This window comes from Pinus tabuliformis, chromosome 3_2 (assembly GCF_031772625.1).
Source record: "Pinus tabuliformis cultivar Carrire ecotype Pingquan chromosome 3_2, CPIR1, whole genome shotgun sequence".
Classification (NCBI taxonomy): Eukaryota; Viridiplantae; Streptophyta; class Pinopsida; order Pinales; family Pinaceae; genus Pinus; species Pinus tabuliformis.
Window position 1 is genome coordinate 305872216 of NC_142302.1, and position 12345 is coordinate 305884560.

General features: G+C 40.6%; 1 protein-coding gene across 1 annotated transcript; it reads left to right on the forward strand.

Annotated features, from left to right (window-relative positions):
- The first annotated feature begins 7032 nt into the window (after positions 1-7032).
- LOC149180773 (protein LATERAL BRANCHING OXIDOREDUCTASE 1-like) lies at positions 7033-8997 on the forward strand. The gene is made up of 4 exons (XM_089418220.1): positions 7033-7407; positions 7499-7746; positions 8086-8413; positions 8511-8997. The coding sequence occupies exons 1-4, from the start codon at positions 7123-7125 to the stop codon at positions 8769-8771; spliced, it is 1122 nt and encodes a 373-aa protein (XP_089274346.1). The 5' UTR covers positions 7033-7122; the 3' UTR covers positions 8772-8997.
- Positions 8998-12345: the final 3348 nt, after the last annotated feature.

The window sequence follows — 12345 nt, forward strand, 5'->3', positions numbered from 1 at the left end:
AACATTACATACATCCCTCTGCGTGATCCGGATTTAAGCAGGAACGCAATAGGTTACAGAGATAACCATAAATACAGAGATGCGATAACCATAAAAATAGAGATGCAGCGGAAATAATACTTCATTTCATTACTGTAAAATACTGAAATATGCTTACAAATAGAAATAACCCAGCTAGGGCGATGGTAGCTTATCTCTAAGAAGAGATGTGTCGGCTACATGCCTCTGAACTGTTTCGAACTGTGTTTACAATGAGGCTCGAAGGCCTATTTATTATTGAGAAACAATGGAAAACCCTTCACATTCCAAAACCTAACCCTAGAAGATGAAACGCCAAATTGTGGGCCCCGTTTTGGGGTGAGTTGGACAGCCAACTTCCCGGGGTCGCGAATTGGTCGTATTATCTCCGTTTGACACCCATGATAGCCCGTCGGAAAGATCCCTCCGAGGACTACGACAGAAAACACGATTTTTATTAGAAAAATCGTTGGCGGTGGATTTCCCAAAAAACGTCGTTTAGGGCCTCAAAACAGCTCCAGAAGTTTAGGACCCGAAAAACTGCTAAAAATAGTAAATTGTGCTATCATTAAGGAAACAGAAAAACTGAAAGAGATAGTTGTGGGGTTCCAAATGGGATAGGTGGGTGGCCACCAACATCCACCTGGATCATTCCTCCCCCCTTAGGAAGCAATGGTCCCCATTGCGTTGAGTTCCTCCCTAAGATGAGGAAGCTTCTACTGAGCTGGGTCTCTGGTGAGCTGTTCTGCAATCTCTGATGTGTCCAGAAATGGTGGGGAGCATGGTCAGCGAAGGTCCACATTGAACACTCGGTGCAAGCGAAGGAATGGAGGAATGTTGTGCTTCAAAGCATTGTTTCCCGTAGCCTTGTTACTAGTGTAAGAAACATGTCGAAGTGGTCTGAGTTTCTGATGGGTTCTGGTAAGGCGCTCCCTCTGCAAATGTAACCAAACTTTGTTGCCCACCTGAAACTTGCGTGGTACCCCTCTGGGTAAGGAGAAGTTGTTCCTGTGTTCTGTCATGACTGTATCCCTCTGTTGCTGCTGTTGTGTGGAGGAACCCTTCGCGGGGGTCATGGATGTAGCAACGATCTTCCCCTTACTTTGGGAGCGAACCAGATAGAAAATAAATTTCCTAGTCTGTGAGATGAGCTTGTTGCCTTTCTTAGCAGTGATCAAAGAGGTGGCGGTAGGTGGGGCTACCTCCGGTATCCTGTATAATGAATTATCCAAAGAAATGATGACAGCGCGAGGCCTTGACTCATACACAGCATGTCGTCTCCACAAGTATGGCTGGCCTAATAGTACATCACAAACATCCAGAGGTGTAACATCACACAATACCTCGTCTGTGAAGGGCTTGATGCTGTAGGGAAGGCGACACTGCTGGCGAACTTTGAGATCTCGTCCTTCGTGAAGCCAACCGATGTTGTATGGCTGCGGGTGTGGTGTAGTTGGTAGGCCCAACCGCTTCACGACCTCTGCTGAAATGAGGTTCTTTTGGCTACCACTGTCGACAATGAATTGCAGCGGCGAACCCTTCACCCACATCTGTGAGTGGAAAAGACGTTCCCCCTCCTCTGGATCTTCGGGCTCATTTTTCTAGATCTTGGCAGTAGCAACAGTGGCGCTGGGATCCGCATCAATGATATGCTTCCCTTTGTCATTCCCCTTGTCGGGTTCTGACTCAGAGTCGGAACCTGCATCTGATTCGGAAGCCTTCAACTCAGCCACTAGCGACTGCTTGGTCCGACACTCACTTGTGTTATGAGTGGGACTCTTGTGGAACTCACACCACTTTCCTGTGTCCTTCTTCGGCTTTGTGGTGTTGTTCTTTTCTTGCGGCTTCGACGGGTTGTCTTGGGTCACCCCGCCTTGGCTTTGTCCTTTGGGCTTTGGATTTGCAGATCCAAAGTCTCGCTTCTTCTGTTTGAACTTTTTCTCGATTTTGACAGCGTATCGGTATGCTGTGCCGAGTGAGGACATGTTCAAGAACTCCATCTCTTCCTGGATGTATCTGTGTAGGCAGTCGCGGTATTTGAGTACCAGATGCAGCTCAGAATCTTTGATACCCAATTGTGTGTGAAGGGTATGAAAAATGTTTGTGAACTCTGGCACATCTTGGTCTCATCCCTGCCGTAGTGTGGTCCATTTGATGTATTTGTCCTCATAGCTTTTGACAGGGTAGTACTGCTCCTTGATGGCATCCCGGAAGTCATTCCAAGTGGGTGCGGCTGAAAACAATGAGCCTGTACTTTCATCCTTCTGTTCGCAGTAGGTTTCCCACCAGTCCTTGACGTGGGGGGCTGCTTTGAGAAGAGCGAAAACAATCTTTTCCCGACTTGAAAATTCATGAACAGAAAAGTACCCATCGAGCAGATTTAACCATTTATCTACGGCATCTGCGTCTATTTGACCCTCGAAGATGGGGATTTCAAAATTAACTTGTACCTTAAACGGTGTGGCATTTCCAGAGTAGCTGTTGGAAGCCGATGCGTCGCCTCTAGGTAGCCGCTGAAGGATCTGCGCAAAGCTATCCATCATCGCGTTCCTTTGCCGCTCGAGGGCTTCTTCGAGCAAGATTCTGATAGGATCTCCTACCCCCTCGTCTTTCTTCTCATCCGCCATGGGAGGTCGTCGAGATTTGCGAGGCTGGTCTTGCAAAGGTTCGACCAATTCAAGCCCTAACTCCTTATATCCCGACCTCGTTGGGGACATGCAAAGAAAAACAGAGAAAAAGCAGACCGCTCTGATACCGCTGATCCGGATTTAAGCAGGAATGTAATAGGTTACAGAGATAACCATAAATTCAGAGATGCGATAACCATAAAAACAGAGATGCAGCGGAAATAATACTTCATTTCATTACTGTAAAATACTGAAATATGCTTACAAATAGAAATAACCCAGCTAGGGCGATGGTAGCTTATCTCTGAGAAGAGATGTGTCGGCTACATACCTCTGAACTGTTTCGAACTGTGTTTACAATGAGGCTCGAAGGCCTATTTATTATTGAGAAACAATGGAAAACCCTTCACATTCCAAAACCTAACCCTAGAAGATGAAACGCCAAATTGTGGGCCCCGTTTTGGGGTGAGTTGGACAGCCAACTTCCCGGGGTCGCAAATTGGTCATATTATCTCCATTTGACGCCCATGATAGCCCGTTGGAAAGATCTCTCTGAGGACTACGACAGAAGATGGCGGTGGATTTCCCAAAAAACGTCGTTTAGGGCCTCAAAACGGCTCCGGAAGTTTAGGACCCGAAAAACTGCTAAAAATAGTAAATTGTGCTATAATTAAGGAAACAGAAAAACTGAAAGAGACAGTTGTGGGGGTCCAAATGGGATAGGTGGGTGGCCACCAACATCCCCCTGGATCACTGCGACTGACACCGATTTCGGCATATTTAATCTCCCAAATAGTATTAATTTTATGCCTATGATTTGCAAATCTATGGAAGAATTTTGTGTTTCGGTCTCCCTCCTTAATCCAAATGGCCTTGCTCTTGAGGTGCTAGGTGGATTCATTTATAGAGAGAATGTGCTTCTTTTTTAGCTCCAATTCATGTATACGACATCGAGTAGCATCCGAGAGGCAATGTGTTGACATCTGGGAGCAAAGTGCATCCAGTTCTTGGATAATATCATGCAGTCCCTTATTTAGTACATATTTCTTCCTCTTCTTCCATGATTTTACCTCCCCGCAAAGAATACCAAGCTTAGCCAAAATATATGCCATGGGAGATAGGTCCCGTTCTTGATCTCAAGTCCAGACAGCGCACATAAGATCATTAAAATCCAGATCCTCCAACCACAACTGGTTGAATTTAAAAGGCATACCATATCTGTACTCCCCCCTTCGCCATTATAATATAATGGGCCAATGATCATAGATGAAACTCTTTATCACCATAGATTGTACATTTCCAAATCGCTCCACAACCTGTTCATGCATAATAAAATGGTCCAGTCTCTTCGCAATGTATGCCATCCCCACCCAATCGTTGTCCCATGTAGGAACCACCTTTTGTGGACATATGTCAACATAATTGTATTCCATAATAGCATCTCTAATCACCCCTGCCATAGGGTCAATTTTCCTGGAGTGTCACCATACTTCATCCAGGCCAATCGCACTGTTCATATCTCCCGTAATGATGAGAGACACCATCTCAAGGGTCCCTAATGTAATCAGATTGTCCCAAAAAACAAGTCTATTTTTGTATGGAGCATACATATTGAGAATATGTAAGTGACCCATAAGACCTCTAATATGTCCTTCAAGAAGGATACCAACAAAGCATGAAAATGCCCTGACCTTGACCCATCGAGGGTCCCAAAGGGCCACAAGACCCCCTAATAAGCCAGTAGTAGTCGTGGCAGCCATGTGCCACTCTGGAAACATCTTTCTAAAATATTTAATCACAGTAGGAACCGAGTGCATGGATGCGATGAGAACTTTTGTGCCTCTCTCTACAAAACCCAAGCCTAACAGAGCACAGTGCAGGTTCCGAATGCTAATGAACTCGAGTAATGGATTACACAGATATTCTCTAGCATTGATGAATGATAGTGTCGATTGTATGCACAAATAGAAGAATCTTCGTATGTTTCCAATTTGGCTCATTAGATTTGAAATTGTCTCAAGAAATCCAACATCAACAAGTTGAGGTTCTAATCGCATTATCGAAATAAATTTGTTCCAAATAGAGCAGTAACTCTGCAAATGTAGGCTTTTCGCTTCTATGGTCTCCATCTCTCACTGAAAAATAATTGTGCAATGCTTAATTCTAGAGCACGTGTGGCTCACCTGCAAAAATATCTAATCCTCCACTATACGCACCACTCAACATCTCCAGCGCAGACTTCCTCGTGTGATGACTCTTACACTAGCAGATCAAGCGGTGCTATTAGGACAAACAACAACTACAACACTTTTAATCTGAAGGCTCTTTTGTCCTAAGCTCCAATAGACTCATGCACACCAAACCAATGCACAAACAAAAAACTTACACTAATCTACATACAAAGAATTAAACTTCATATTTCTTCCATCCTCCTAGGCTTTTCCTTGAGGGAGTCAAGCCCATACAAGCTCTGATACAAAATTAGATATTAGAGGAGCATATATGGTGCAAAGGTTCACTCAAAACAATCCATATATTATTCACACAAAACCAAAATACAAGCCACATAAATAGTGCCCATGAGATCCAACAGATTCCAAACAACGAATTGCTTGTTGAGAAAATCTCTCAACAAAACTGAACAACCAACAAACTAATCTTACCTATTTATTAATTTTAGAATTATTTCCAATTAAAATCCAATTTAACTTTGCTATGGTACCCAAATGATCAAAATTTTCAAGATGCAAACTTTATTTTTATTACAAAATTTAAGGAAAAGTATGCATTTTAATTCCTCTTTTGGTAGACCTAGAGTTAAGATGAATCTATGATGGTTTTTAGCACACCAATAAAATGTTTTAACTATAACAAAATTTTTATCTTCACTTATAAAATATATATCCTTTGAATGGTTGTATTTATGATTCACATTCTCTACATTAAATGGAAAGTGAAATATAAGAATTTTTTTAATTTAAATTACTTTATTTTTTTCTATATAAAATTATATTATTTAATATGAATATTGAAATATTTTATTTATGGCTTACATAAAACTAGTTTTTGTTATTAATATATTTTTATTTAAAATATTATATGTCAATTAAACATAAAATGAATCACATGTCAAGTCATATCAATAATATTAAGTAGTGAAGGAATTACATAGGTTCCTCATACTTATAAAAAAAAAATTTTTTATGTAAAATTAAGATTAAAAATAAAATAGTTTATTTATAGCCAACATTAATTTATTTTGTTATTACTATTTTTTAATTTATTAATATACAAATTATCTTATTATACTAACATGTAATATTATCGAACAACATACTCTCCTACTATAATACATAACACCTCTTAATTTAATTATTAATTTATGAATATAAATCTAATCTAATGATCCATTTTAAAAGATATATATAAAATATATATAGAGGGTGATATTTCAACTACTAATATATACCATTCAAAAACAAAACATTGAAAATATAACTACTTATTTATATAATTTAGAATTTGGTAAGTACGAACAATGATTATTAAAAAAAACTAATGAATCATTAGTATTTTTCCATTTTAGTAATTGAATGTCACATTATTCCCATTCAACTCCTAACTCCTACTATGTTACATAACGCTCTTAATTTAATTATTAATTTATGAATATAAATCTAATCTAATAATCAATTTAAAAGATATATATAAAATATATATAGTGGGTGATATTTCAACTACTAATATATACCATTCAAAAACAAAACATTGAAATATAACTACTTATTTATATAATTTAGAATTTGGTAAGTACCAACAATAATTATTAAAAAAACTAATGAATCATTAGTATTTTTCCATTTTAGTAATTGAATGTCACATTATTCCCATTCAACTCCTAACTCCTACTATGTTACATAACGCTCTTAATTTAATTATTAATTTATGAATATAAATCTAATCTAATAATCAATTTTAAAAGATATATATAAAATATATATAATGGGTGATATTTCAACTACTAATATATACCATTAAAAACAAACCATTGAAAATATAACTACTTGTTTATATAATTTAGAATTTGGTAAGTACAGAGAATGATTATTAAAAAAAACTAATGAATCATTAGTATTTTTCCATTTTAGTAATTGAATTTCACATTACTCCCATTCAACAACAAATAAATAGAATGAAACGTCGCAAGCAAATCATGACCTGACTCCCTGATAGCTATCTTGCGCCGCTTAACATCAACATCAAACCAGCTTACTGTCAATGGAATGGAATGGTAGTTATTGTTTGGCCCACTTACATCAAAATCAAGCCACCTATACTGTAAATTGGTCAAAGTTGAATGAGCATGGCAGGTGGGATAAAATCAATTTATACTCGCCCTTCTCTCGCAAGCATGGAGCAGGAGAGACTGTAAACTTTCTTATATAATTTGTTTGAGACAATCAGTACTTCTACTCCCATGGCTGCTGGTGAAGCTGCAGATTCTTTCGTTAACCCAAATTGGGGCGAATCGATTCAGGTGGAGAGCGTGCAAGAGCTTGCACTCAATGTCGACCCACAAGCTGTTCCCCAGCGATATATCAGACCCCCGGAAGAGAGACCAACAGCATCATTGCTCCTCTCTCCTCAATCTGCAATCCCTGTTATTGACATGAACAAGTTCATCCTGCATCGACAAGATGATCAGAGGCAGATAGAGATGGACAGGCTTTCCAGTGCCTGCCAAGAATGGGGTTTCTTCCAGGTGGGTAAACTATTGCACAATTTTTTCATTATTTATCTCACTTCTGAATGCTTCAGCATTAGATTTGTATTGAATTCTTGCAATTCCTCAGATCGTGAACCACGGGATTCCTCATTCTTTATTGGATGGGATAAAGGGCGTAGCCAAGGAATTCTTTAACCTCCCATTACAAGAAAAGCAGAAATATGCTACGCAACCAGGAGTCTTTCAGGGGTATGGTAAGATCTTTGTGGTAGCCGAGGATCAAAAGCTTGACTGGGGAGACTTGCTTGCTTTGGCACTGATGCCCAACAAGCTTAAAAATCTCGCCCTCTGGCCGACTGCTCCCCCAAATTTCAGGTGACTTTATATTGTAAAATTCATTAAAGTGGGTATGCATAGCAAATCCGTAAGGCCAGTAATATGATGTGATGCATGTTGTTTAGCTTCTTCTTCTGGATCCATATATTGGTTATTTTTAGGCATTTATCATATTGGTTTTTTAGGGATCTATTACTTATTTTGATGAATCATTATTCTTATTTTAAAAATAGACCACACTCAATAGTTCGCGAGTTTCCCAAAAAACTATCAGTTCGCAAGTTCCCCAAAAAACTATCAAGATACTAGAAACTCAACCTAATTCTATTCACAGAAGCCTCAATTATGAAATGATGAATGTTATTTAATTAACTGCAGGGATACGGTTCAGAGGTATGCCATTGAGGTGGAAAGAGTTGCTCAAGAGGTGCTGAGTCTGTTCACTGAAAACTTGCATCTGGAGACTGATTATTTCAAGAACAAGTTTGGATCGGAGCCCATGAACATGATGCGCATGAACTTTTACCCGCCCTGCCCTACACCTGACCTTGTTCTGGGATTGAGTCCTCACTCAGACGGAGGGGGTATTACATTGCTCCTTCAGGATGACCAGACAGAAGGCTTGCATGTCCGGAAGAATAATCAGTGGGTTCCTGTGCAACCTATTCCCTACGCACTTGTTGTCAACATTGGGGACTTGGTAGAGGTGAGCATCCCATTTGCAACACTTAGGTGTTCATTTCAGCAGCAATTAATAATAATTGTGGTTATATGTGTTCATTTTTGTCCCCCCTTTGTTGCAGGTGATGACAAATGGGAGATACAAGAGTGTAGAGCATCGTGCAGTAACAAGCCAGGAAAGAGCCAGACTCTCTGTTGCCCTGTTTTACAATGCGAGTATGGATGCAGAAGTTGCTCCGGCATCAAAGATAGTTGATGAAGAGAAGCAGCTCCGGTACAGGAAGTTCATCCACGATGATTACATTCGCTATTACCTTTCAAGAGAACTCAAAGGCAAACATCCCCTTGCAGACTTTGCTAAACTTGACATTGATAATAATTAATTAGATCTAAGGCCACTTGCTCTGTTCGGAATGAAATTGGGCTGTCTAAGACTTGGAGGAGCTAGATGGTTGTATTTTTGTGCTAGTCAATAATCTTTTCAACAAAGGTGGAGTAGTATTGTCCTCATACAGGCATATTTATTTTTCTGTTTAAATACAGGGTTTATTCTGTAAAACCACTTTGAAGGCAGATTATGAAATTAAAAATATAACCATTAATCTTCAATATTTCTTCAAGTCATAATGCTAGAATCGTTTGATGAGATGATAAATATTAAATAATAAGTAGTAAATTAATAATTTTATTTATTATTATTTTATATAATTATATCATATTTTTTTTTTCTAAAGTTTGGTAGGACCTTTTTTTCTCTATTTATAAAAGACAATTTTACACCACATATGTAAGATAAGTGGCCTCAATTTGTCCAATGGGAAACCAAGTCTGTTGGCCACTTATCCTCGTTATAAGCCATCCAAAGATAATATGGTTTCAGACAATCTACGCAAGCTATATATGTATCTAAACCATGATAAGAGTTTGAGTATCTATCTATCATAAACATTATCAGTGAAAGTAAATGCTAGCCGCAAGAAACAAAAAAAAAAGACATCCTGGAACCTGACTAGTCCTGTTGATCCTGTGAGGTTGACTCCACCAGAGCCGGGTCTTTGGCAGAGTCTCTGGGTATGTCCGCCAGCTCGATAATATAGGGGATGTGCCTTTGAATACCATCTAGGTGGATGTCCTGCTTGCACAACTGGAATTGAATGGTCTGCAAGTTTTTTTTGTAGTTAGGTATGTCCTGGAGGGTCATGGCCATCCCCACTAATATTTGCTCCATGGCCTTCCCCATAAGGCTCTTCATGAGCCAATACAGGTATAGTGTCTGCTTAAACTGCTTGAGTCTACCCATATTATTCCCAGGATCTGAGATTACCTCTCGCCAATTCTCCATTTCCTCTACGGATTCCTCCTCCCGCTTTATCTTTCCTTCCCAATCTTCTAAAATCTTGTGGATGCCTACATTCATTCCTACCCTATACGTTGTTGTCGCTTCATTGATGAGCCATTCTACCGGCTTCCTAGGTTCTGAGGTGCTCGGGTCTGCTGCTCTGGGTAGCTCCCTCCCCCTTCTGCCTCGTCCTCTTCCACGTACTGGTCTGTCCATCGCTTCTTTGTTCCAAGCCTAGTGATACTTCATCGAGGTTTTTGCTGGTCGCTTCCTTGTCTTGCAGGGTCGCTCCTCCTTCCTCCCATATCATCTATACTCTTTCTTCCATCCTGCCTACCTTCATTATCCCCGTCCACCATCCTCTGTCCCATCATCCATCCTCACTTATCCTTCCCACCTCCTTCACTACCCTGGCCCTGACTACCACTTCTCCACCGCCTTTTGTCAGTTGTCATGCGGGAGGCCACCACACCCATTGCCATGAGTGTGTGGGGGGTAGTTGGTAGTACCCTTCCCTTATGTGGCCTGACTACCATAACTAGCCGACATACTCGGGCACACACCCCGATCGGGGGTATTGTTGTTAGGATTCTCTGTTTCCTGGCTGTTTTGGGTATCTTGCTACAGGATCTCTTCCAGGGGTTTAAGTCTATCATCCCTGGGCTGCATTGGCCATATTCTTTCCATTGGTCCATGTTGTTGGTTACAGCCCCAGTTGGCCAAGAAATCTGTTGCTTTGTTCCCTTCCCTTCTTACATGTCTGATTACTAGATAATTGAACTTATGAATGAGTTCCCCTATCTCCTGGATAAGGTGAGCTGTCCTCCAACTTTGACTCAGTTTATCCCATGGCATGCCATTGTTAAGTTTCCTCATAGTGTTGATGACCAAGCTGGAGTCACCTTCCACTTCCACGTGTTTGTATCCCAATCTTACAGCTATTTTGAGTCCCTGTCCAACTGCTGCAAATTCGGCTTCATTGTTACTTGCAATTCCACATGATTCTGCATATATAAGCCGCGTGTTTGCTTGGTTATCTTTGAATATGCCACCTAATCCTATTGTTCCCGGGTTCCCTTTTGAGGCCCCGTCATGATGAATCCTTCTCCTGGTAGAGTGAAATGCTTCGAGGAATCAATATTGATCTTTCTCGCTTTCCATGCATTCAGGGCGATCATTTCACTTGATAAATTAAGACAACGAAGTATTTTTGCTTCATGGGGAGGGACTTGCCAATCTTCTGGTCTCCATTGTTCTGCAAGAATCATTTCCCTGATGTTATTAACTAATCCTTCCCATACCTACTCTTGTGTTGAAGTTTTGTTTTTGAAGATTCTGTTGTTCTGTTCTTTCCATATGGTCCAGAGGTTGAATCCCAAGGCTAGTCCCCATGCACAATTCAAGACAGGGCTTGAGAAGATGTTGTTCCTCCATAATAGGATTGTTTCTTTTATGCTTTGGTAGTTCCTATCCATTCTTCCAAAGACTCCTTGTATTTGACCCCATTGCTGATTTGCAAATGGACATGAGTTCATTATGTGCTCGATGTCCTCTTTGTCTTGTCGGCACATCCAACAGAAGGACGGACCTTGCATCCCTTTTTTCTGTAACTGATCCCAAGTCAGTATTCTCCCTTTACAAACAAGCCAGAGGAAGTGAGCTACCTTAGGCCACCATCCTCCGCTCCAATTTTTTTTCCATAACAGTGCTTGTCCATCTTGTTCTTGTTCTACTTTTAGCTTGTAAGCTTCTTTGATGGTGAATGTTCCTTTTGTTGAATGCCCCCATCTTAGGATATCTGGGCCCATTCTGATGGTTATTTTTCTTGTACTCATTTCTTTGTCAAACTCTGCCCCTTGCTCCGTCGCTATACCCTGACCCCAATCTGCTATCTTTTTCCAGTTTCTCCAGTTTCCAATCCCTTGCCCTTTGTTCCAGAATTGTTCTACATAGTGCATATTCCTGTCATTGGTGTATCTATAGATGTCTCAGAGATCCTGCCTGTCTATCAGTTTTTCTCTTTGTTGCCATGAATCCTGCCAAAATCTCGTTGTTCTTCCATTTCGAATTTCCTAGAAAGCATGTTGGGCAATGATCTCTCGGTTTTGTCTTGCTAAGTTCCATATGGCTGAGCCCTTGGGGGGATCTCTGTACCTGAGGATTTCCTCCGTTCTCTCCGGCATATTATACTTTCTTGTCCAGATTTGTTTCCATAGATCTCCTCCTCCCCCTATCCATCTCCACTAGAGTTTTTCCCCCATAATTTGATTTAAGGTGTAGGGGTCTTGTAAGCCGAGCCCTCCTTCCGACTTTTTCTTTGTCAATCCCTGCCAGGACATAAGAGCCCACTTTTTCTTCTGTTGTGCCCCTCCCCATAGGAATTTTTTGAAAATGTCCACCATTTTGGTGCAAGCCCCCTTGGGGGCGGCCATGCCTGACAACTGGTAGATTGGAATTGATTGCAAAACTACTTTTAGGAGGACTGTTCTGCCTGCAAGATTTAGGGATCGGAAGGCCCAGTTCCCCAACCTTCCCTGAATATTTTGGATAGTTTGTTGCCATCCTGCCAATTTTAGGGGGTTTTCCACCAGGGGCATTCCCAGGTACTTCGTGGGGAG

Bases quoted from the DNA above. Each gene is read 5' to 3' on its own strand.
- LOC149180773 (XM_089418220.1), top strand. From the start codon at position 7,123: ATGGCTGCTGGTGAAGCTGCAGATTCTTTCGTTAACCCAAATTGGGGC. The intron at 7,408-7,498 runs GTGGGTAAACTA...GCAATTCCTCAG, and splicing joins AAGAATGGGGTTTCTTCCAG to ATCGTGAACCACGGGATTCC. The intron at 8,414-8,510 runs GTGAGCATCCCA...CCTTTGTTGCAG, and splicing joins ACATTGGGGACTTGGTAGAG to GTGATGACAAATGGGAGATA.